Source organism: Artibeus jamaicensis, unplaced genomic scaffold (assembly GCF_021234435.1).
Source record: "Artibeus jamaicensis isolate MK-2021 breed Jamaican fruit bat unplaced genomic scaffold, CSHL_Jam_final contig_2790, whole genome shotgun sequence".
Classification (NCBI taxonomy): domain Eukaryota; kingdom Metazoa; phylum Chordata; class Mammalia; order Chiroptera; family Phyllostomidae; genus Artibeus; species Artibeus jamaicensis.
The window spans coordinates 2,784,354-2,810,059 of record NW_026521616.1 but is presented as its reverse complement, the minus strand read 5'-3'; the positions used below and the strand labels follow the sequence as shown (position 1 = coordinate 2,810,059).

Genomic DNA, 25,706 nt, shown 5'->3' with positions numbered 1-25,706 from the left:
CCTTCTAAGAGCACCTTGTCTTTGTTTTATAATATTCCTAGAAACTCTGGACCTCCCTAAGCATAACTACAGTCTGGGCTGTTTTCTCTTATCACCCAGAAGCCACTGCCAAACTCAGGCCTCAGGCCGAGACTACAGGAGACCCCAACACTGTGTTCCCTGAGTTTAAACCAGCAGGACCAGAGTCCCACTTCCCTTCCTAGACGCCGGGCGTTTCCCACATTCCCTTCGTTTAAAACAGAAGATCCACGGTGTGCAGTGTGGCGGCTCTGCGGGGGTGGGTCCTTACCTATTTGTTCTTTTTTCCAAGTCGGCTGTTTTTTATTAGTTTTTTTTTTTTTTAAAGCAGGCCCACACTCAATCCACTGAGCTACACCAGCCAGGGCTTATTAGTTTTCAATAGGTGCTTTGTTAAATGAGTTGACAATGTGATTTGTCTAACTCTGTAAGACTAGATATCCTGAATTTAGAATTGGAAAATATGACAATACCCAGATATCATTTTATTAATTAAAATATAATTATTGTATTATAATTATTCCTTTTATTTACATCTTTTCCCTTGATGAAAATATTCACACATCTGTAGGATAGCTTCTAGTAATTATAAGAGGAAGTTTACGTAATGCAGAATATTGTTGTGTTTTAAATCAACACGCACATTTTCTTTTTGGCTTCATTTACTTACTAATTTACGGGTACTTTTCCAATTATTGACAATGTTTTATTACTTTAGAATGACTATGAGATTTAAATGAAACCTACAGATAACAGTATTGAAATGATGTTAAATTTTCTAATTTTGAATCTGTGGTAATTTAAGTGAATGTCCTTCTTAAGAAATAAGTACTGGAATATTTAGAGGTCAAGGGCATAATATCTGCAAACTTACAAACTGTTCTGGAAGAGAGTGAAAGGAGGGAGGAGGAGGGAGGGAGGGAGGAGTTGGGAGGATATGATAAAAGTAAATGTACAAAAATATTAACAACTGATAAACCCAGGTGAAAGACTTTAAAGAGTCCTTGTAATATTCTTAAAACTTCTCTAAGTTTGACATTTTTTCAATCTACTGAGCCACATAAGCCAGGGCAAAGTTTGACTTTTTTTTTAAAAAGTAAAATCAAACAGAAAACATGGGACACAGGTGCCAGTGGCCTGGCGTGGAATCCCAGCGACAACAGTGGAGGACTCCTGAGAAAGGGCACACTGGCCACATTCCGGATGGCCGGGAGGGCAGCGACGTGTGGGAAAACACATCCGGGCCGGAGAGAGGAGGGGCTAAAAGGAATTCCCTGCTTCTGATGAGGCACCATGTGAGCTGTCAGCACTCTTATATGAGTGGATGTGTAATTATTCTAAAATAAAGTTTTTTTAAAAGTGGTTCAGGAGACATGAACTCTGAATGTGAAAAAGTTTTAGGAATATCTTAACCTATTTTATTTTGCTTATGTTTTCCTTTCCATGTGTGCACAAAAGTGATATGTGATAAAAACCTCCAAGCCTGAAGAGCTCATTCAGGAAAGTATGAAATACAGATTCTAAGGGACAAAAGAAAAGGCCGACGTGATCCTGCGGCAAACTCGTCCTGGTCTGTCTCCTCCAGGCCCTGTGCTTCAGGAGGCCCCCCACAGGACACTGAATTTGGCCTTCAGAGCGGCATAACCAGACAGAGCGGACATCCCAAACCCACCCACAGGTGACTGCTCTGCATGCCTCTGCCCGCTAATGCCAGCCAGGCAGTGACAACAGAGACCTGCCACCATAGTTCTGGGTCCTCTCGCAGCCTTTTTAGTGAGAGGGGGAAGGAAGAGGAGAACAATAGGAGAGATTGCCTGAAGCTCCCTTTCTTTCCACAGGGCTGCCCACTGCCTATAGCTGCTTTACAAATGTGCTCATGTTTAAATAATAGGTGCTGGAATTTCAGCGCAGGCTGGTGTCTGCCTTTGCACTGTCCAGCTCCCCAAAGGCTTGATTCTCAGCTTCAAGCGCATCCTAAGTCATTTAGCAGTAGCACTCAGGCTGGATTTCTGAGTGTGTGAATTCTGTCCAAAAGCTGCAGATGTTTAAGCCATTTCCTCCTGCAGTTTGATGGAATAATACAGGGTTACTGTTGTCACAGTAAGGAGGTCTGCAGCTGGCCCCATTTCCTTTTATTACTATCCAACGTCAACAGATTAAATCTAACTGCTCGCATCACCAGAAGGGGACATTTCTAACCATAAATTCCTTTCTTCTTTTCCCTCTTTCTTTTATATTCAGTCTCTTTTCATATGCCACTTTTTATCACTGGGAATAGGTTGGCAACTGATTGTTCAAACTGAATGCCTCTTTTCAAGTTCACTCTCCCTTCCCTATAACCTAAACTTCAGCAGAGAGTAGGGCATGAGTCTGACCTTGAGGGCAAACTGACTGCTGTGCTGCAATGGGTTAGGTAACCCAGGATGACCACCAGCCCCCCCACCTCTGGCTGAGCTCACTGCAGCATCCTGTGGACTGCCTCCCCAGTGCCCCACCAGGCCCCTGCGCACCCAACTGCGGAAGCCAGTAAGTGGCTGGGAAGGGGAAGATCCTGGAGCTCCCACCCAATTAATCACAAGCAGGACAAGTGCTTGTGAGGCAGTGCAAGGTCGGGAAGGTGTGTGAGGAGGCATTAGTCACTGGTGCGTAAGTTTTATTACTAACAAGCAGCAGCCTATGAAATTGCAAGTGGATAATCTAGTCCAGGGATTTTTAGTACTTCATTTTTAAACACACACAAAACTCCTGGTTCAAAAGAAATTCTACCTGGATGTCCACGATAAAAGTGGCTCATAATAAAACTGCTCTGCTCAGAGGGCCCTGGTCTCCTCCAACTCCCCATATCTGATGGCGGCACCATGGAATCAGTTTGAAAGCCATTAGTTCTCTCTTCCGTTCTATATTCTTACCTGAGGACATTTTTTTTATTGCTTTTAGAGAGAGAAGAAGGGAGAGAGAGAAATATTGATGCAAGAGAGAAGCATCGATTGGCTGTCTCCCATATACGCCTGGACTGGGAACAGAGCCCGGACTGGGAATCAAACCCACAACCCTTCGGCTACAAGACGATGTTTCAGCCAACTGAGCCACAGCGGTCAGGGCCATTAGTTCTCTCTAAAGATGAAGAAACTAGGGAAGTCTGCAGAGAGTGAAAATCTACTGAAGGTCACACGGGTCAGTTAAGGACAGACCAGAGTCTAGCATTTTTTCCCCTAGCACATGACTCTGCTTTACCGCATATATCTGTGTTCTGTGTCCTTGGAATGAGCAGGTCTAGGTCATTAACAACAATAACCTTGGGCTTCCAGAATGAGCAAAAGTTTCATGTGAAATAGAAGTCGTATTTTACATGACAAAACTGATTTTGTAGGTAATGGGGGACTCTACCCTAGTCCAGTTTAATAACATGCAGAGATGACTAGCTGCAAGGATGACTTTGCACAGCAGCGCTGCAGCGTCCGAGTGCTCAGCTCCACAACTCTGGCCATGGCGACGGCAGCCACTAGCAGTGGGGAAACACAGGGGCCCTGAAAATGGCATTACTGCATGAAGCAAGCCCCAAGGGGGCAGGTGAGCCCGTGTGGGAGGAGGGCTCAAGAACGAGCTCTACATCCAGATTCCTCTCCATCGGCCTCTCCTCCCAAAATGTTAGAAGAAATCTCTTGTTTTCTCCCGTCCTGGCTGACAGGATGGCAGTAAATCAATCACATTTAATCCCACAGATCTCTGGGATACAGCCTTAAGCCATCCCTTCAGTTTTATTCATTCGCTTTTATCCGTGGGATTCATTTCTATGCCCTCCACTTTTCATTGAGACCTCACAGTATAATAGAAAGAGCACCAAGAAAATAACTCTAGTCTCTGACTGGTGGAGCTGGCTTCCAGTCCTAGCTGCTCCCCTTCCAGACTCTGGAACCCTGGGCAAAATCACTTAACCTCTCTGAGCTACAAGCATTGCAGCCCATATAAAATCATATAAAATGAGAGGCAAGCACTGTGAAGATGAAATGAAATGAAGCATATAAAAGGCTTTTAAACTAGAAAGCAGCATAAAAATGTGAGGTACCCACATTATTACAATTATTTAATCAATGGACCAGACACATTTTATTGCCTCACTTCAGAACTGCTCCTGGAAATTCTCTCTCCTGGCCTCGGCCAGGACTGTCCACCTACCCTCACCATGCCAGGAACACGGGTTGGCTGCAGAGAGCATGGCTACAGCCTTCCCAGATCCAGTCTTCCCAGCCAGCCTCCCTTTGATGGTGTCTGGAGCGAAGCAATACTATAAAATAATTCTTTAGAAGCCAAGGGTAGAAAATTAAAAGGATCACTAATCCAGACAGAAAAAGTTCTGATTTATTGCTCTAACCCCTCTTGTCATGAAATGGCAGTGAAATAAAAACACCATTCTGTAGGATGAAGGGAGAGGAAATTTAGAGTTGGACAGAAAAATCCAAAGGAAATGAAAGTGCTAGTGTGCTCTGAAAAGTAACTCTCCAAATATGCCACTGGGTCACCCTGACGCTTCCAGGCCTGCGGCGGTCGGTTTACACTGAGTGGAGGCCTCTCCCAGCTGATGGTGCTGCTAACTGCACTGGGGATTGTGTGACCTCTCACGTCATCACTGGACCAGTTAAGAGGGCAACTGAAAGCTAAGCTGACAAGGTCAGGAGAAGATGAACGAGGCAGGGCGGAATTCTGCTGCCCCACCTCCTGGGCTAATGGAGCTTGTGCGGGCTGCTGACTGCAGTGGTCAGGCTCTTAGGAAGCAGAGAAACGGGGCAGGAAGGGCTGGTGTTTCACTCTGCTTTTTAAATACATTTTCAGATAAAGCCTTTCTATGAAGACCACCAAGGCTGTAATCTCTGAATGTGGTCAACAAACAAAGCATCGCATTTAGAGTGAGCAGACCCATCTTCAGAAACAAGCATTGAGTAGGTTGCATGTGGAAATGCAAACCAGACTTACTTGATCTAAATCTCCTTTCTCCATGGCCAGTTCTTCCATCTCTGGTGTTGGCTCATCTTCCAGGAAGGGATTGCTGGATGGGGGTGGAGACTCAAGTTTTTTCTGTTAAGACACGAGAACGAGATATGCATTTTCCGAGCTTTCCCCATTGATCTGCTTTTTCCCAGTCTCTACAACAGCTACATCATGAAATCTGATCTAATTAGCAAGAACGGAGACAATGTGGACCATATTCTCACCTCTAGGCCTTCACAGTGCTTTCCCATCTTCTTGAAGCCTTATTGCCCACTCTACCCCCATCCCAATCCCCATCTGGCTAAAACTCACTCATCCTTTGGTCTTCAATTAGAAGTCCCTTATACTGGGAAGTCTTCCCCAATGTCAAGTTTGCATTAGGTGTTATTGTCATCATCCCATCTGGTACATCCCCTACCCAGGTATTTATTAAAATGCTGCAGTTGCTCATTTACTTGTCTTCTCCTTCCTGGATACCATGACGGCAGGAATCATGTCTATCTTGGTTCCCCATCCTATCTCTGGTGCCTGGCATATAACAAGTGCTCCATACACATGAATGAATCAAAATGCCAGATGGGTCTGAACTCAAGAACAAACTATAGCTGGGCGCAGTGGTACACACTTGTAGTCCCAGATACTCAGGAGGCTGGGCGGGAGGACTGGTGAGACCAGGATTTCTGGGGCATGGTGTGTCATGCCCACCAGGTGTCTGGACTGAGTTGAGCATCAATATGGTGACATCCCAGAGCAGGGCACCACCAGCTGCCCAAGGAGAAGTGAACTGGCCCAGACTGGAAACAGAGCAGGTTCCAACTCCCTGAGCAGTAGTGGGGCTGCACCTGTGAATACCGCCGTACTCCGCCCTGGGCAAACTAACAAGACCTCATCTCTTTTATGCCCTCGGCAATGAATCAACAGAAACGATAGCGTGATACCACCACCTCTTCATCACCTAACCTTTAAAAAATAAAATAGCACAAACTATAAACCTAATCAGATGTGTTTTAGATTACAGACAAAAGTTCCTTCCCGGGTAAGTCCCACTACAACCACCACCACGAAATCTCCTTGAGAAAAATTACTTCCTGGCTTCTAAATATGAGCACTCTTTCAAAATCTAACATTGAGTGGGACCGCGGGCTGGTGGGAAAGCTGGAGGCGGGAGAGGTAGGTTTCAGCTCCAACTCTGCTGCCTTGGCCAAATCATCTAGCTCCTCTGAGCCACAGCAGGCGCAGTAGCTGCATGAGGTTACAGTCATAGGACTACTTAAAAAATCAAATGTGATAAAGTGTGTGAAACCCTGGAAGAAGCACGTGATACCTATAAGGGACACTGGTGACAACAGTTCCAGGGCAACAACAGAATCGAGGCAGCTCTTTGGAATTTTTTACAAATTTGACCTTGAGATGTTTATGCCAGGGCGCTGGGAGCTCTAACAGAAAGGAAACTCAGTGCACAAGCAGGATGAAAGGAACTGGCTGGTGCTGGGGACAAGGGGAAGGGGCGGGGAATGGCTCTCTGGAGACAAGAAACCAGGTGCAGAGGGAGTTTCTAAATGTGCTGTGACATTTTAGCATATCTCAGTGGAGAAACTTGAACTAATTCCTAGGCCAAGAGGGACAGCAGATGGACTACAGTGTGAATGACTTTGTCAAGTGCTAATGCCAGGGTATCAGCTAAAGATATTAAAAAAAAAAAAAAAAGAACAAAATCCACCTGTGTCTGTGTCTGGATTAGGCTTTAAGGCAATTCTGCTTATGCTCACATAAACTACTGAATTCTGGGCCAAAGCACTTGGATGCCATTGCATAGCTAGATGGTGTATAAAGAAAGCCTTGTGATTAATGCATTAGCTCAAGGTAATCATTAGCAGGATAACGATTTTTGTGGTATCCTGCTGAGAAACAATATGGTCTGACAACCAAGCACACGTTCCAAATTTATACACTCAGACCTCTGGCTTCCTGACCTGATACAAAAATAATGCCTATAAACTTAAAGTTATTTAAGTTTATTTTTAGAATTAGGCTATTTTTAGAAAGAAATGTTTCTTTGAAAACAATTTCAAAGCTTTATTTGTCTTGTAAGGGCTGCTAGTAGTCCGGGGAAAGAGGAATGGTGAGAAAGGGAATCTACGAAGCCCAAGCTTCAACAACATAGAACATTCACTACTGGTGTTGGTTTCCTGATTCCACGGGCTCGACAGTGGGTCTGGGGATCATACGGTTGAGCTGAATCTCTATGTTCTGAGTCATTGGTCCTTTGGATATGTGGAGAGCAAGTCAACAACTGGAATTAAAAGCTTTGTTCAAAATCATTCAGTGGCAGAACAAGGATTTATGAAATTTATAAAATCTTTGAACTAAGCATTCTTCATCTATTGTTAGGGTTACCAGGGTTGACAATAACAGCTCACAATTACACAGCTGTGTCTCATTTTAAGAACAATTACTGGAAATCATGACAAAAAAGTAGACACTGGTCAAGTGAGCTGAGGGTGTTCCTGGGCCCCACTCTCCCTGGGGGAGTGTCTGCTGGATAGACGCAGGAAGTGAAACATATAAGGCAGCGTTGGAAAGGCAGCTGGGGTGGCACGGGCCACTTGCTCAGTGTTATGGTCAGAAGAGTCTCAAGGTCTCTTTGCTGTTCCCATGGTCTGCCTCTATTAATATCTCAACGGGATTTCTGACAGTCATGGGTACTAAAGAACTCCTTACTCATTCATTTGGGGTATATGCATTCCAAGTATGGATGAAGCTGATGCAAAAAACATGACTGATTCCTCTCCATTCATCCACTCACAGATGGATGTGCCAGGCACTACGAGTAAAGCAATGAGCAAGACAGACCTCCCGCTACCCTCATGAAGATTATGGGCGAGTGGGGAGATGGACTTTAACCAAATAATTGCACAAGCGTGTGATAAGGGCCATTCAGGAAAAGCTGAGGTTGTTATGAAGGAATGCAATATAGAGGATCACTGCAAACTTCCCCAAGGGGATGATGTTTGAGCAGAACTGAAGGGTACTCCAGAGTTAAGTATGTGAAGGGTATGCGGAGTGGGGTGGGGCAGCCAGAGCTTTCTAGGCAAAGAATAGCATCTGTCTGCCATTCATTCAACAATCACGGACTAAGCATCTGCTGTGTTCTAGGCACTCTTCTGGGCACTACAAATGCAACCCTGAACAAGACTGATAAGGACAGGAGGCGCTGTAAGGACAAGAAACTTCAGGAACTGGGGTGATCAGATAGTTGAGCAGAGACCTAAGAGGGAACCCATCAGGCAAAGACCTGGGGAAGAGCATCCTCAGCAGGGCGACCTGGTGCAAAGGTTGGGATGAGCTTGTTGAGTGTGAGAAAAGAAGACAGGAGATAAGAGAGGCAGCAGGAGCTCAAACACACAGCCTTGCGTGGGCCATGGTAAAAGTTAGATTTTTCTTATTGCAATTGGGCAGTCGGTGGGTGTTTTAAACAGGGAAGTGGTAGGATCTAATCTAGATTTTAAATATCATTCCATTACCATGGACAGTAATGGAAGCAAGACCAGTTTAAGAGGCAGCTGCAGTGTTCTAGGCAAGGGCTCACATGGGGAGTAGACGGACCTGGCATTGTGCAGACAGGAAAATGTAGCCAGATTGGGGACATATTTAGGAGAGCAGGTCAACAGGACTTGCTGAGAGAGTGGCTGCGAGAGTTAAGGAAAAGAAGGAATTAAGGATCATTCAGTCTTTGGCCTGAGCAACTGCATGGCTGGTGTCACCATTAACTGAGCAACAAACCCTGGGTTGGAGTCAGGCTGTGTTTGGGAATATTGGTTAACATCTCCAAGCCTCGGTTCTTCTACATGAAATGTGAAGGGCTATTAATGCCCCTGCACAGAGCTGTCATGAGAATTAAGTGAGATCATGCATGTAAAGCATGAGCTATGTACATAAAGCAGCTTAACACAAGGCCTGACACATAGGGAAAGCTCAGTTAGTGGTGGCACTCATTAGCATTTAATAGGGTCGGGCAACTAAATAAGGCAGAAGTGCAGTTGTGTTTCTCTGGATGAAGCAACTCTCAGAAGAGGAAGAAATGGGAGCACCGGGCCAAGAAGTCTTGTAAAGATAATTCCCTTTACTCACAAGTAAGGTCCTGTCCCTACTAGTTTGTCTCTGGGATCTCTCCAGAAAATAAAGGCAATGGGCCCATCAAGTTACAAGGCACAGGATCACTGAGCTTCCTTCCCTTGTCTGTTGCAAATCCCATAAAGTACCAAATGGACCACTACCCTGCTGGTAAATGTGACCTGACAAAGCCCTGAGGGCAGACATAGACTCGGCTACTTAGAGCACTATACTCCTGCTCCAATCAGCCCTCAGAGGTGAAGGAACAGGCCTTTGCAGAGGGCTGGCAGAGCCCGTTGTCACAGCAACCAGACGATACTTTTCATTCTCGCTTTGCAGCTGCTGTAAACCATAGAGAATTACAAGTTTGGGTTTAGATTTTAAATAACTTAAATGACATACTCCATGAGCTCTGGGGCAGATAAATGAGACCTAAATTTGCCCAGAAATGAATGACTTTCTGATTTTAAAAGAATGCTTTTTTTTTTTTTTTTGCTATGAGAGTTGATGTCAAGTCTACATAGGAAAGAGAATTTCTTCATGCAGTAAGTTAATTCCTACTAATTAAACCACATGGGATTCCCAACACCTCCAAAGGCATCAGGGCTACAGGCCAGTCAAGCTGTCTAATTTACTGTTAGGAAGACCGAACTGGGCTTCAGTCAGTAGTTATATATATCTGGGCCTGTCTGTACCAATTCCTTTCTGAGGCCCTAGCTGGACACTTCAAATGATCAAAGAAGGAACTCTGAAATTCAAGACTAATCTGTCTCCCTGGAGGAGAAAGCATTCAGTTAAGAAATGCAAGTCCCACAATTTCTGCACTTCTTATTTCATAAATACCTGACCCCAGCCCACTCCCTAATCTGTCCTTACTAAGATGGTCTGGAGGCTTCAGCTGACGGGGATGTGAACACAGAGCTAAGCACACTGGGTTTAGCACTGCTGGGACCCTTCTCTTGGCGCCACCACGTCCGTGTCTTACACTGTGACAGTTATGCATAGGTTTCTTTCTCCATCAGCATTGGTCGTATTCAGTTTTTCATTTTTTCCCAAGGCCCACTAAGGGGGGAGCTTAAAAAACGCTTGGATGAGAAGCATTTAATAAAATCCTCTTCAGAAACCTTGGGAACATTTGCTATTTTCTGTAAGCAAAACAAAAAACCCTCTGTGTGTGTGTATGTTTGTAAGGAAATCTCAAAAATATACCCCAAACTATTAAACAGTGGCTATCTCTCCCTTGAGAGGGATTTACAGTAGTTGAGAAGGAAGAGATTGTTCTTTTAAAATATTTTATTCTGTTTGAGCTTGAACAGCTGTATTACTCTCTCTCATTAGTAGAAAAATTATTTATGTGAAGAGTGCAGATGATTTATAACTAAATCAGACAGTATTTTCTAAAACCCTTAATATTTAAAAACTGTGATATAATTAACTTAAATTCACCATTTTAAGATGATGTACAATTTAGTGTCTCTCGAGCACATTCACAAGGTTGCACCACCGTCACCACTGTATCTAACCGCAGAACACTTTCCACCCCAGAAGCCCCATATCCTTTAGCTGTCACTTTCCATTCTTCTCCCTCCCCCTAGTCTCTGGCAACTACTTATCTTTGTTTATAGATTTGCCTATTCTAGATATTTCATATAAATGGAATCACATAACATGTGGCCTTTTGTATCTGGCTTCTTTCACATAATGTAGTGTTTTCAAGGTCCATCCATGTTGTACTATGTCTAGTATATCAGTCCTTTTTATGGCAGAATAATATTCCACTATAGGGATATACCACTTTCTGTTTATCTATTTGTCTATTAATGGACATTTGGGTTGTTTTTACCTTTTGGCTACCGTGAATAGTGCTGCTATAAACGCTCATATACATACGAGAATGTTCAATTCTCTTGGGTATACATACGCCTAGGGGTGGAAGCATGAACTACTCTAACTAAAAGTCATTTTCAGATTGCTTTGTCTTTTTTTTTTTCTGGCAGAGTTAGCCCTTTACATTAGCATCGGTACATTAGCACCATACAATGCACTAAAACAGTGACCACTTCTTTTGAATCTTAACAAAGCTCAATAGTATCAAGGCTCAGAAATGGAGGAGGTAGGCAGGTGCATTCATAAGGGCCAACGAGAATACAGGAAGCAGTCTGAAACACAGGCTATCTTAAACTTGAAAATGTTTCTACCTCTGACCCTATAATTTCACTTGTAGAACAGAATAATTGGAAATGTGAACAGACTTGTTCACAAAAATGTCTATTGTGGCCTTATTTATACAAGTGAATAATTTTATAAAAGTGAAAAGCACATAAGGGATAGCTAGGGAATTATGGGACATCTATATTGCAAAATATTACATAGTGATTGAGAAAACCCTTAAGATATGACATGAAGGAAAGTAGGATATAAAATTATATTTATACATCATATATAAAAATTAACTCAAAATGGATCAAATATCTAAATGAAAGGAGCTAAAACATAAGTAAATAAATGTTTGTGACCTTGGATTCCTAGAAGAAAACATGGGCAGCAAATTCTGACATCAGTTTTAGCAATATTTTTTGATATATCTTCCTAGGCAAGGGCAACAAAAGCAAAAATAAACAAATGAGATTACATCAAACTAAAAAGGTTTTGCAGGGTGAAGAAAAACATCAACAAAACAAAAAGGTAATCCACTGGATGGGAGAAGATATTTGCAAATGACACATCCAATGTGGGGTTCATCCAAAATATATAAAGAACTCATGTAACTCAACATCAAAAAAACCCCAAACAATCCGATAAAAAATGGGCAGAAAACCTGAACAGACACTTTTCCAAAGATGCCATACAGATGGCCAACAGACACATGAAAATACCTTCAATGTCACTAATCATCAGGCAAGTGCAAATCAAAACCACAGTGTGATATCATCTCATACTTATTAGACTGGCTATTATCAAGGAGACAACAAATAACAAGTGTTGGCCAGGATGTGGAGAAAAGGGAACTCTCGTGCACTGTTAGTGGAAGGGTTGGCACAGCCACTGTGGAAAACAGCAAGGGGCTTCATAAGAAAAAAAACAAACAGAACTACCATATGACCCGGCAATTTCTCATGGGTATCTATCTAAAACATAAAACACTAACTCGAAAAGTATATGCATCCTTATGTTCACTGCAGCATTATATACAATAGCCAAGAATGGAAGCAGCTTAAGTACCCACTGATAGATGAATGAATTAAGAAAATGTAGTATACATATACAATAAAATATTACCCAGACATTAAAAAGAATGGAATGTTGCCATTTGTAGCAACATGGATAGACCTAGAGAGTATTATGCTAAGTGAAATAAGTCAGACAGAAAGACAAATACCATTTGATCTCCTTACATGTGGAATATAAAAAGCAAACAAATCAAAGCAGAAACAGACTCATAGGCATAAAGAACAAGCTGATGGTTGTCAGAGGGAAAGGAAATGGGCAGAAAGGCAAAAAAGGTGACGGGGCATAAGAGGTACAAACTTCAGTTATAAAATCTGTAAGTCATGGGAATGTAGTGTACAGCACAGGGAATATAGCCAACAATACAGTAATAACCTTGTATGGTGTTGATAGTACACTTAGAGTGATCACTTTATATTTTAATTTTAAAAATGTTTGTGACCTTGTACCGCAATAGCAGCACAATTTACAATAGCCAAGTGCTGGAAGCAACCTAAGTGCCCATCAGTAAATGAGTGGATCAAAATAGTGGAACATCTACATGATGGAATACTACACATCAGAAAGAAGGAGCTCCTACCCTTTGCAACAGCATGGATGGAACTGGACAGCATTATGCTAAGTGAAATAAGCCAGGCAGTGAGGGACAAATACCACATGATCTCACCTGTAAGTGGAACCTAATCAACAGAACAAATAAGCAAGCAAAATAGAACCAGAGACACTGAAATAAAGAAAAACTGACAGTTACCAGGGTGGGGGGATAACATGGGAAAGAAGAGAGCTGTCAAGGAACGTGTATAAAGGACCCACAGACGAAGCCAAAGGTGGGTAGGATTGAGGGTGGGAGGTGGGGGTGATGGGGTGGGGAAAAGTGGTTGCGGGAAAATGGAGACAACTGTACTTGAACGCCAATAAAAAAAGAATTATTATAAAGATCAAATGAAAGAAAAATGTTTGTGATCTTGGATATAACACCAAAACTCAAATAACAAAGGAGAAAAATAAATACTTTGGACTTATTAAATCAAAACTGGAAACTTTTGCACATCAAAAGACACTACCAAGAGAGTTTAAAAAAAGACAACTCACATAATGAAAGAAAACATTTACAAATCAAATACTGAATACATGATAAAATTTATAAAGAATATATGAAATATATTTAGAGTGTATAAAAAAACTAAAACTCAATAGGAAGACAACGTAAAAATGGGCAAAGGACCTAAATTGACATTTCTCTATAGAAAATATACAAATGACCAATAAGCACATGAAAAAATGTTCAGTATTACTAGTCATTGAGAAAATGCAAGTCAAAACCACCAGGAGATACTACTTTACAACATGATATTGGCTGTAATTTAAAAAAAACCCACAAAGTATATTGGCGAGGATGTAGAAAAGTTAAGCTCTCCTACACTGGTGGCGGGAATGTAAATGGTACAGCTGCCGTGGATAACAGTTTGGCAGTTCCTCCAAAAGATAAAAACAGGTACCACGTGACCCAGCCATTCCACTCCCCAATCTATTTCCAAGAGAACTGAAAACACATGTTCACACAAGAACCAGTACACAAATCACAACTGTTCATAGCACTGTAATAGTCAACAAGTGGAAACAACTCAAATGTCAGTTAACTGACAGATGGATAAACAAAATGTACGTCCACATAACGGAATGTTACTCAGCCATAAAAAAGGCTGAGGTACTGCCAGAGGCGACACAATGGATGAACCCTGACAGCACTGTACTAAGTGAAGGCCACAATCAGGACTCCGTTGATACGAAACGTCTAGAATAGGAAGCCCGTAGATCGAAAGTCGGTTAGCAGTTGGCTGGGGCCAGGGGAAGGAGGAAACTGGAAGTGACTGCGGGGTTGGGTATGTTCCTCTGGGGACAGTGAAACTGTCCTGGACTTGGATAGTTGGAATGGCGGCACAACTGTGAAAATGCTTTAAAAAATGAAATTGTATACTTTTAATAATGAGCTTCATGTGAAATTTTGTTATATGAATTTTATTTCAATTTTAAAAGTAAAATAAACAGAAAAAAAAAGAATTTAAAAAGTACAATTTTAACTGTATAAAATGTACAGAACAAACACACCCAAATTCTCATCTGGTTAATGGGAAGACAAATGACATTTTTTTCTGCCTTTTTATTCTTGGCTATAATTTCTAAATTTTCTGTGTTGACCATGTGTTACTTTCTTCTTAGAAACAAACAGAAGTTAATCTCCAATTAGGATGTTATTCACATGAAGAAATATATTTCTTTAGCACCAAATAAAATCTATAGGCCCTGGCTGGGTAGCTCAGTGGATCAGGGCATCATACCAATACACCAAGATCGTGGGTTCGATCCCTGGTCAGGGCACATACAAGAATCAAACAATGAATAAGTGGAGCAACAAAGTGAAGTTTCTCCCTCCCTTGCTCTCTTTCTCTAAAATCAATCAATAAAAAAGCATTTATAAAATATTTTGAAACATTAAAGGGGGCTAACCAGCTAAGGGAAGCTATTTCCTCGTATTTTGGCAGAACTACAGAGACCCTGTCCCCTCCTGCTCGGCCACTCTCTCCCTAATGCAGGTGTTAAGTTGCCGCAGACTGAGCTGTAGGGTGTAAGTAGTGAACCTTCTGCAAGCATTCTTGTGCTCAAACAGGATGGTCAAAACTCACACCTGCAGCTTCTACATTTATAATGTAATTTTAAAAACTGGGCAAGTATAAATTTATATTAAAATGACCCCATATAAGCCAAAGGATGATTCTATTTAGAAAGGCAACCTATGCAATGGCTGAGAAAAGGGATGAAATGCAGCTGCATGAAATGGGAAAAAATTTAATTTTATCAAAAAATAAACTTCCAAATTCAGTGAACCAGTTACAACAACTTAACCTGATCTACTCTGCTTTCATAGAAGCTGAATATAATGTTTACCTTGAGTCTAATCATCGAGTCACTAACACATATGGGTACAGTTAAATCACATCCAGACATTTGCTTTTAATTTCAAGGCATTTTAATTTACAGACTATTTTGAATCTCTCCTAAAGGGTCAGGAGTTGAGGAAATTAGCAAAAAGCAGTGGCAGTTCACTTCTTCCAGTGACAGGGACAGCACAGGACATTACAAACTTGTTAGGGATAAAATGAAAACAAAACAAAACAAGCCCTGTCTTTCCAGTTTTTTTCAGTCTACATTTCTTTCAGAGGTCAAGGTCGTGTCTGGCAGAAAAGAACAGGAGGGAGGGCAGGTCTTTCCAGGTGAGCTCATCACCCCTCAAGCTCACCCTCCCTGTCAATCAGTCAAGGGCGGACGGGTGTGGGCTTGGGAGGGTGTCTGGTCAGCTTGGCTCCTTGGCTGACTTCTTATCTTTCCATGTACTTAAGGGTCTCAGGGGCTACCCTGGTCCATTTTGGAGTTTATTCTGATACCCTAAAATAAAATGGTAGCCACAGAAGATTTTCCAAAAGGGGGAAAACCCCCCAAAAAACATATCCTGAGGGAGCAAGGCAGCATGAGGAGGAGGTAAAGGGACAAGGAATGGCAGGTCATCAGGTGGGTACCCAACAGCTAGACTAGGAATCAGGCCGGTTGGAAGCCCTGGGTCAGCCTAGGCAGCCTCTTCCCAGCATTGTCTGTTGGGGACATGGCCAGTGGCCCTGACTAATCCACCAGGACTCCTGCTAGAGGTGTGGCCCCACTTGGTCCATGGCAAGGTGATGTCAAGACCAAGCTCAAGGTAAACAACCCTACAGTGAGAAGCACGACCTTCCCATCTTCCCAGAGCAGGCTGCAGTGAACCGATCCCCCAAGAGCTGGCCTGCCTCACTGACGAGCCCACGGGCGTGCTGTTGCGCTTCTAGACACAGATCATGAAGGGAGAACCCCTGAAGCCTTTGGAGCAGTCATCTGTGAGGACCCGGAGTGCAGAATGGTGGCTGGGTCATGATAACTGGGACAAAGATGATCTGGGGGAAGAGTCTGACTCAAAGAAGTTTAAGGATTTGAAAATAAATATAAAGGGAGAAGTTGAATGATTTGGAGAAGACCGCTAACCAGCTGTGGGTTGAGTAAAGAGCTCACGGTTCAGTAGGATTTTCTAGCCAAGGATTTGTAACCTGAAACTCTCTGCAAATTTGATAGGAGAGGAAACAACCGAGCAACTGGAGGAGATATTTGTAAATGGATCACATCAGAAAAATTTCAAAACCAGAGGACCCAAAAGGAACAGATTGGCAAAAAAGATTCAAGCGTTCCTAGCTGACCGTGACCCACCCTGCAGAGCACAGCGTCTGCCAGGAATCAGAGGCTGCAGCTAGGACCACGGCAGAGTGAGTGAATGTGAGGACAGGCCTCGCTGCCCTGGGGCACAAGCACCTCCAGCCCTCTCCTCCCTCGGACGGAAGCAGGTTAACAGTTGGCCAGCTGCCATTTTGACATCTCTATACGGGTTTTCTATTAAAAAAAGTATTGGCTTCACAAACTTATGTACAGCTTTTGCCCATTTTTCATGGTCTCTGTGTGGTTACCTTGTTTAGCATCCTTGCCTTGTCTAGAGGGGTGTTCTCTGCCCACATTACTCTGGCTCTTTTGACTTTTGGGGCATTTTCTAGCACAAGCCAGATCTGATGTGTCCAGGCCTACAGGCTACCCTGGTCATCAGACACGAAGGAGCCATTTGTTCCCCTGTAAACCTATAGATCACTAAATGCACAAGCAAAATCACTAGGACATAGAATCTAGCCACAGGAGAGGAAGAATAGCTCAAAACAGGCATTTGACACTAACGTTACTCAAGCATCCTTTTCTGGGACCTATTTTCCATAGTTAGTTGGATTACCTTAGGCTCTACTGACCTTGCCCAGCTGGAACATGGGAGCTCAGGGGCACTTCCAGCTGGGACCTGTGCTCAAAGCTTGAACCTCCTTGTCCCCAACAGATCTCTGTAGGGCTGAACCCCAAGATGTGAGAGTCTCTGTTTAAAACCAGGCCAGAAGCATGTCTTGGCCGGCACAGACAGCATGAGGATGTCAAGCCAGTGCTGAAGCCGACCACGGCCTTCTCAGGAGAGATACACACTTCTTTCGATGGCATTTATGTCTGTTACTTATTTCCCTCTGTGACTTGTATATTCTTTAAGGGCATTTTCCTTTCTTTTGTGGCCTATGTTTTTTCCTTGTTACTAAAAGGAAATCAATTTTGAACATGAGTTAACAATCAGATGAATGTGTATGTATTACATATTATATATATATCTTTTTCTATTTAAGTACAAAAAGAGTGCTTTGTGGTTCGGTTGTACCTTACTTTAATGAAGACCTGAGTGGCACTAAGTAGGAAGGGCCTTGTGCTGACACTGAGGGCTGCCGCCACCACTCTTCAGCCCAGTGCCCTGAGGGACCAGCTCCTGATGCACCTCCTGCGAGGCAGCACTGGTGGGGCACAAAGGAAGCCCAGGGAAGCCCCAGAATTTTAGGACTGGAAGGGTGGGAGCTAGGGAAGACAGTGGAATGATGGGTAAGCAAGTGAATGGGGCTCTCACCCACCCTCTGCCCTTTCTCCCCTGCTTTAATCACAGTAGCTCGGTTTTCCTGTATTTACATATAAGCTATGTGGTCTCAGGTAAGTTTCAAACGAGTACAGCACCTGTCTCCTACGGGTGATGAAGCAAAGTGACCGACTTTAGGAACACACCTAGCACTGTGTGGGACACACAGCGATGTTCAAAACACGTTTGCTATTATAAAACGTGGAGTCCACATTCGGGTTTGTTAGAGGAAAGAGTTTTGGAAGTCAGTTTTGGCTCATGTCCCTCATTTTTAAAAAATTAAAAAATAACTTTGTTAAAGTATGTCCATGAAAAACTATGTTTAAAAACGTACGTAAATGCATTTGTATAAAAAAAATTCAAACAAAATACAAGTGGAACGAAAGAAAAGCCTTCGCTTCTCCGCCTTCTCTCACTCCAACTTCCTTCCCCAGAGACACCCACCGTTATCACTTCCAGACCCTTTTCTCACGCACTTATATACATAAACATGCTTTTTGCTTTTTATATAAATAAAATTATACCACATGTCCTGGCCTGCAAGCTTCCATTTTGCACTGTGACAGTACATCTAGACCTACCTCCCATTCTCCCGTTTTTAAACAGCTGGACGCTGCCTCACAGGGTGGATACACCATTTCTTATTGGACCACTTTTCAATGATGAGCACCGCCTCTTTCTTGGTATGGGTTTTTTCTGTAGACTTCACAGCTAGATATGAAATTGTTGCCTCACACTGCACTCACATTTACATTTTTGATACATAATGAAAATTTGCTCTTCAAAAGGGTAGTCTCAATTTGCATACTGGTACTAAAAGCCTCCACTGTTACTCTTATAATGTTTTTGCCAACCCGATGTATGAAAATTAATATCTTATTCTATTTTTGCATGTACTTATTAACCAACTGTTATTTCTTCAATGAATTTCCGGCTGGACTCTGTACTCATTTTTCTTTGGTTGTCTTTTTCATATTGATTTTTAAGAATTCTTTATGTTTGCCAAATATTAACCATTTGTCTTTTTAAAATACAATTTTTATTGTATTTTCTCCATGACCATTCATGTGTCTTAGAGAGCTTAAACTGTTCTTTCCTGAGAAAGATTTTACTTTTCGCATTAACTTTATTTATTTTGAATACGGACGGCTTCACGGAGGTGGGTGCCGTCCTTGTGCAGGGCCGCACTGGCCCCGTGCCCTTCCAGTTTTAGGGTACGAGCTGCCGAAGCGTGCGCTTCAATGTTTGTTTTTCCCTTCATACAGCATAATATCCTTTAGTTATGCTTATGACCTTTTCTCCCCAAACAGAATTTTGTTCTTTTTATGTTGTCAAATCTTTTAGTACTTATCTTTATGGCTTCTGGTTTTAAGTCTTGTGTAATTCCCCAGCACCCTGTTATTACAGGAGAGCCTATTCTCTTCATTTTCCAGAAAAGGCAACTCGCTGAGGGACGGCAGAGTCAAAACTGGACACAAGTCTCTCTAGATTGCTGATCCAAGAATTGTCCCCACCCAACCATATCACTTCTCTGTTGTTACCGGCAGTTTAAAATAAAATCCCAGCTTTAAAGGAAATTCATGAGCTGTGACTCTCTCAGCCTGGATTGCTTCCTCCCTCCCTCCTCGTTCCTGTCTGCCTGCACAAGGTCTGTGTACTCTGTGTGTGACGAGGAAGCAGGGATGAGTCGGCCAGGATTCCTGCACTCAAGGAGCTCAAGTCTGTGTGTGTGCAATGATATAAACAGAAATTACTATACACTGTAAACATTTGGTTTCCCCATGGATAGAAATCTAAAGAAAGCATATCGATGTGTGAGCAGGGAGCCTGGGTTTCCAAGAGGGTTTTCTGAGAGACACTTTGGGCCTGGTCTTTGATTACATGGAGATCAAATGGTTCTAACCAACACCACCACATTCCACCTTCCCAATGGAGGTACACAGTCCTCAGACCAGTGACCTCTGCCTGTTAATCTCTGGGTATCTCTCTGACATGGAATTCTGCACACATGGCTTTGAAGTTTATGGAGACACAATGAACTGGTTTACTCACCAGAGACATTAAGAAGACAAACTGTACAGTAAAAACATAACCAAATTATAATAAAATCCAATAGTTAGTAAAGTAATATGGTATTTGTAATTAGGTGAGGCCTCTGACTCGCACTTACACACTCAGTGAAACCCCTGGATAGGGGACTGAGCACTAGAGCCCACGGACGGACCCACCACACGTCAGAGACTGAAGTGAAGCCCGCTGCCCTCCATGGAGGTCACATCCCAGCCTCCCTTGAGAAGTCTTACCAGGCTTCCATCTGCCAGGGTGCAGCCAGAGAAGCGTTTTGCAAGAAATCCCTCAAAGTTAGTTGTTCTCTGAATAGCAAAAAGAAGCAATTTCACTTCAATTTCCTTAGCTCTGGTACGCATAATCTTGGCAAGTTCTGTCCTTCAAAATAAAGAGGCAAGAATATTGTCAAACAAATGGATCATTCAAGATAAGACAAAGTAAATGGTTTTAATATGTGTTTTTAAAAAAAATAGCCCTGGCTGGTTTGGCTCAGTGGATCGAGTGTCAGCCTGCGAACAAGGGTCTCCGGTTCGATTCCCAGTCAGGACACGTGCCTGGGTTGCGGGCCAGGCCCCCTGTTGGGGGCGCTTGAGAGGCAACCGATGGTTGTATTTCTTGCACATTGATGTTTCTCTCCCTCTCTCTAAAAATAAATAAATAAAATCTTTTTTTTAAAAAAAGTGCGCGGCCATTTCAAATCCTGAGGTTTGTTACCAACTTAGTTTAACTGTTGGAGAATTTTAAGGTGAAATTATCCCCCAGTCAAGGATTATGGACACCAACTGGTTTACATTGTTACTACTGTTTTTAAATATTTAAATTTTTTTAAAATTTTATTTATCTTTAGAAGGGAAGGGAAGGAGGGAAGGAGAGAAATATCAATGTATGGTTGCTTCTGGTGCATCCCCTGCTGGGAACTGGCCCCTGCTGGGAACTGGCCTGCAACCCAGGCATGTGCCCTGACCGGGAATCGAACCACGATCTATTGATTCACAGGCCCGTGCTCAATCCACTGAGCTACGCCAGCCAGGGTAAATACTTAAATTTTTCAATGCTCTGTTGATAATATATATATGAAACAGTATCTTATAAAAATGCATACTTTTCTATGCAATTTCATGAGTCATTAGTTACCAAATGACAAAACCCTCAATCTTCCAAGGAAATGACCTTCTCTCTGAACAGAGAGCAGGAACCCTGGAAATACACACGAGGGACTGGACCCTCTCTGTGAAAAGTAGGAGTTTTGTGGTTCCTGCTGTTTATGTGCCTCTCCGGTGTTCTGTTTCAGAATATAAGTTGTTCGAGGGCAACTTATAATAGTGATAGAAGATTTCTTAGTAAGAACTGAGCTATGATCGTCTTCCCCCACAACAAATGACAAAATCAAACTAAACTTATTTGATAATTAAATGTCTGTAGGATTTTAGCCAAAACTCAAACAATGAAAGCTTAGCAGCAGTGCTGCCATTAGCCGACACAACAGCAGGCTAGTTGGCCTTAGAATACTGCCAGTCTCCTGCAGACTTCATTTTTCAGAGTTAGCTTATAAGTTACCAGTCTGTAGGCTAAATAGAATTACTTATCACTTTCTCAAGGAATTCATCTTTCTTTGCTTATCAGGACTTAGAAAGTGACAACCACAACTGACCTCGAATCAATACTAAAGGTTATCTAAATCTATGCTAGCGAGTGTGTTTCTTAAAACAGCTGCACGGAATGTACAACACCAAGAGTAAATCCTAACGTATGGACTCTGGGTGACAACCATGTGCCGATGGAGGTTCATCGATCGTAACGGATGTACCACTCCGCTGGGGGACGCGGTTAAGGAGGGAGGCAACGCATGTGTGGGGCAAGGGTATGTGGGAAAGCTCCGCCTCTTCCTCTCACTTTTGCTGTGAACCTAATACTGCTCTATAAAAATAAATTCTATTGAAAAATAAAACCCACAGCCAATTTCCCATAAAACATTTCTCCCAGCACAAAGTGCTTAAATTTACAACTTGACTGTATTCTCTGATTTTAAGACAGGCGGCCAACATGGACTACTCTAAGGGGGCTGAGTTATGCTTAGATACAGACGTTTTTATTAACCTGGAGTTAATGTAACTGTGAATTATTAGAAGGAAATATATTACCAGTAAAACAGTTACCACCACTGTACTGGTAGAGCTACAAGTTAAAAAAAAAACATTGACTCTAGCTTTAGCTTTTGTCATGGATATACTGATCTAACCTTCTTGGGGAATATATTCTATATTCTTGAATATAAAGGAACCATGTAATAGATAGGCAAGTCCAGGAAGCACCAAAGAGTCCCAAACAAGATGGATACAAAAAGGTCCACTCCAAGGCACCATAATTAAAATGCCAAAGGTTAATGATAAATAGAGAATCTTAAAGGTTGCAAGAGAAAAGAAGTTAGTTACCTACAGGGGAGTTCTGATAAGACTGCCAGCTGATTTCTCAAAAGAAAGTTTGCAGGCTAGGGACTTCTGGCCAAGATGGAGGTGTAGGTGGAAACACTATGCCTCCTCACACAACCAAGTTTAAAGACAACAAAGTGTTAATAACAAAAACGCAGCCAAAACACAGAAAATTCAACTGTATGGAAGTCCGACAACAATGAACCATTCATCCACACCGGTAAGAGGAGCGGAGTCAGCGGCTGGCGGAGCGGGGTCGGGCAGCTTTCTGCCAGACCGACCCAGGAGTGCAGGTGGTGATTGGCAGATCCCAGGTGTGGGGTGGCAACGGGCAGACCCAGTGAGGAAATAAGGTGGCTGGCTGACCTAAGTCACACATTCGCAAGCAGATAAACCAAGCAAAGGAGTGAGCAGTGAGACGGACCACACAGGCTAGGGACCCAGTGACAGGAATTAAAGCCTAAAAGCACCAATTGGAAAAACTTTTGGGGTCGAGGTGCTGGGAGAAGCTCTCAGGCTCACAGAGAGTTTGTTGGAGAGACCCACAGGGTCCCGGAGGGTGCACAGGCCCACACACCCAGGAGCCGGCACCAGGGGAGCCTGGTTTGCTTGTGGGAAGCAGCAGAGAAGACAGAAATCCAAGAGAGAACAGAACAAATGCCATTGTCCCCTCTCTGACCCTGCCCCCACATACAGCGTCACAACTCAGTGACTGGGTCACCCCACCCTGGTGAACACCTAAGGCTCCACCCCTCATACGTAATAAGCGTGAGCAGACCAAAACATTATGGCTCAAGAACAGCTCAAAACCCCAGAGCCAATAATTCCAAGCGACAAAGAGATAGCCAACCTATCACATACACAGTTCAAAACACTGGTGATCAGGATGCTCACAGAACTGGTTGATCTTAGTCACAAATTAGAGGAACAAATGAAGGATAAACTAATTGAAATGAAGGGAAATGCACAGGAAACCAATAGTAATGGGAGAGAAACTGGGACTCAAATCAATGGAGTGGACCAGAAGGAAGAAAGAAACAACCAAACAGGAAAGAATGAAGAAACAAGAATTCAAAAAAAAATGAGGAGAGGCTTAGGAACCTCCAGGACATCTTTAAATGCTCCAACATCCGAATTATAGGGGTACCAGAAGGGGGAAAGGCACAGCAACAAGTGGAAAACTTATTTGAACAAATAATAAAGGAGAACTTCCCCAATCTGGCAAAGGAAATAGACTTCCAGGAAATCCAGGAAGCTCAGAGAGTCCCAAAGAAGTTGGACCCAAGAAGGAATACACCAAGGCACATCATAATTACATTACCCACGATTAAAATGAAGGAGAGAATCCTAGAAGCAGCAAGAGATAAGGGGCCAGTCACCTACAAAGGACTTCCCATCAGACTAAGCTGATTTCTCAAAAGAGACCTTACAGGCAAGAAGGGGCTGGAAAGAAGTATTCCAAGTCATGAAAGGCAAGGACCTACATCCAAGATTGCTCTATCCAGCAAAGCTTTCATTTAGAATGGAAGGGCAGATAAAGTACTTCTCAGATTAGATCGAATTCAAGGAGTTCATCATCACCAAGCCCTTATTATAGGAAATGTTAAAGGGACTTACCTAAGAAAAAGAAGATAAAAATATGAACAGTGAAAGGACAGCAAACTCACAGTTATTAACAACCACACCTAAAACAAAAGCAAACTAAGAGGACAGCTAGATCAGGAGAGGAGCCATTGAAATGGAGATCACATGGAGGGTTAGCAACAGGGGAGTGGGAGGAGGAGAAGGGGGGAGAAGGTACAGAGAATAAGTTGCATAGACGGTAGACAGAAAATAGGGGGCAGGGCAAAAATAGTATGGGAAATATAGAATCTAAAGAACTTGTGACACATGGACATGAATGAAAGGGGGGAATGGTGGGGGAGGAGGTATGCAGGGGGGGAGGGGATGGGGGAATAGGACAACTGTAATGGCATAATCAATGAAATATATTTTTTAAAAAAGAAAGTTTGCAGGCTAGAATGGATTGGCACAAAATATTCAGTCATGAAAAGTAGAAACTACAGCCAAGATTGCTCTACCCAGCAAAGACATTTAGAATTGAAGGGCAGATAAAGAGCTTCCCAGACAAGAAAAAAACTGAAAGAGTTCATCATCACCAAACCACTATTATATGAAATGTTAAAGGGACTTAAGAAAAAGACAAAGATCAAAACTATGAGCAATGAAATGGCAACAAATACATATCAACAATTGAATTTTAAAAACACACTAAGCAAACAAGAACAGAGACAGAATCATGGACATGGAGAGCATTTTGATGGTTGCCAGATGGGAGGGGTTGTGGGGGAATGGGTGAAGAGGTGAGGGGATTAAGAAGGTACAAAAAGGTAGTTACAGAGTAGCCATGGGGATGTAAAGTACAGCATAGGAAATGAAGAAGCGGAAGAACTTATACGCATGAACCGTGGACATGAACAACAGTGAGGGCATTGCCTGAGGGAGTGTGAGGCGCTGGGTGGAGGGGGACAAAAGGAGAAAAACTGGGACAAGTGTAACAGCATAATCAATAAAATATAACTCTTTAAAAAAAGGGATTATGTAGCCCCTGGGCTACCCTCGTGGACATGAAGACAGGATGAATGAGAAGATCTTTAAAATGCTTAAAACACTAAGATGCCAATATTATTAACTACCCAAAGACTATAAACACTGTATTAAGGGTGGGAAAAATTGTTCAATAAATATTTCCTGATGGTTTACTATGTCACTGAAGTAGATTCTACCTCTGTCCCTATGGAACTAGCTATCTATAAAGTCAAAGAAGCAAACTGATGATGGATATGTACAACTGTACATAATATGTGTGATCAGACATAGGGGAAAATGTGGGGCAATGAATCACTGCAGCTAAATTTGATTGGTGAGTCTTGAGTTGGTGAAGTCAAGAAGGCAGGCTGTTCAAGGCAGGGGCTAGGCCAAAGGAAGTCTTGGAGCGAAGCTGGGAGCAGAGAGAAGGTATCATTGGATATGAGGTGATGTCCATCATTTGGTGGCATCAGGTAGTGATTCCAACCCACAAGACAACAAGGAACCACTAGACACGAGGACTGATTGCAATGAACACCAAAGTCAGTAGAGTTGGAATCTACCTTGTGATGTGGCAAAATTCTACTGCAATCCTCTCAGTCATGTACCACTCACGAGGAAACATTCGGCCGTACTTCTCCTCGTAGTCCACAAGCTGGCGCTTTATCCAGGCATAGCGTCTGTCGATTTTGTCCAGCCAGGCCACCTTAGGAAAC

General features: G+C 42.7%; 1 protein-coding gene across 3 annotated transcripts in view; it reads right to left on the bottom strand.

Annotated features, from left to right (window-relative positions):
* VPS53 (VPS53 subunit of GARP complex) overlaps positions 1-25,706 on the bottom strand; it is a 138,424-nt gene that overhangs the window by 57,805 nt on the left and 54,913 nt on the right. For all 3 annotated transcript variants that reach the window (XM_053662720.1, XM_053662721.1, XM_053662722.1), the window contains 3 exons: positions 25,554-25,696; positions 20,209-20,350; positions 4,990-5,091 (listed from right to left, as the gene is read on the bottom strand). In XM_053662720.1, coding sequence (XP_053518695.1) covers positions 4,990-5,091; positions 20,209-20,350; positions 25,554-25,696 — 387 coding nt within the window. The remainder of the gene's footprint in view (positions 1-4,989; positions 5,092-20,208; positions 20,351-25,553; positions 25,697-25,706) is intronic.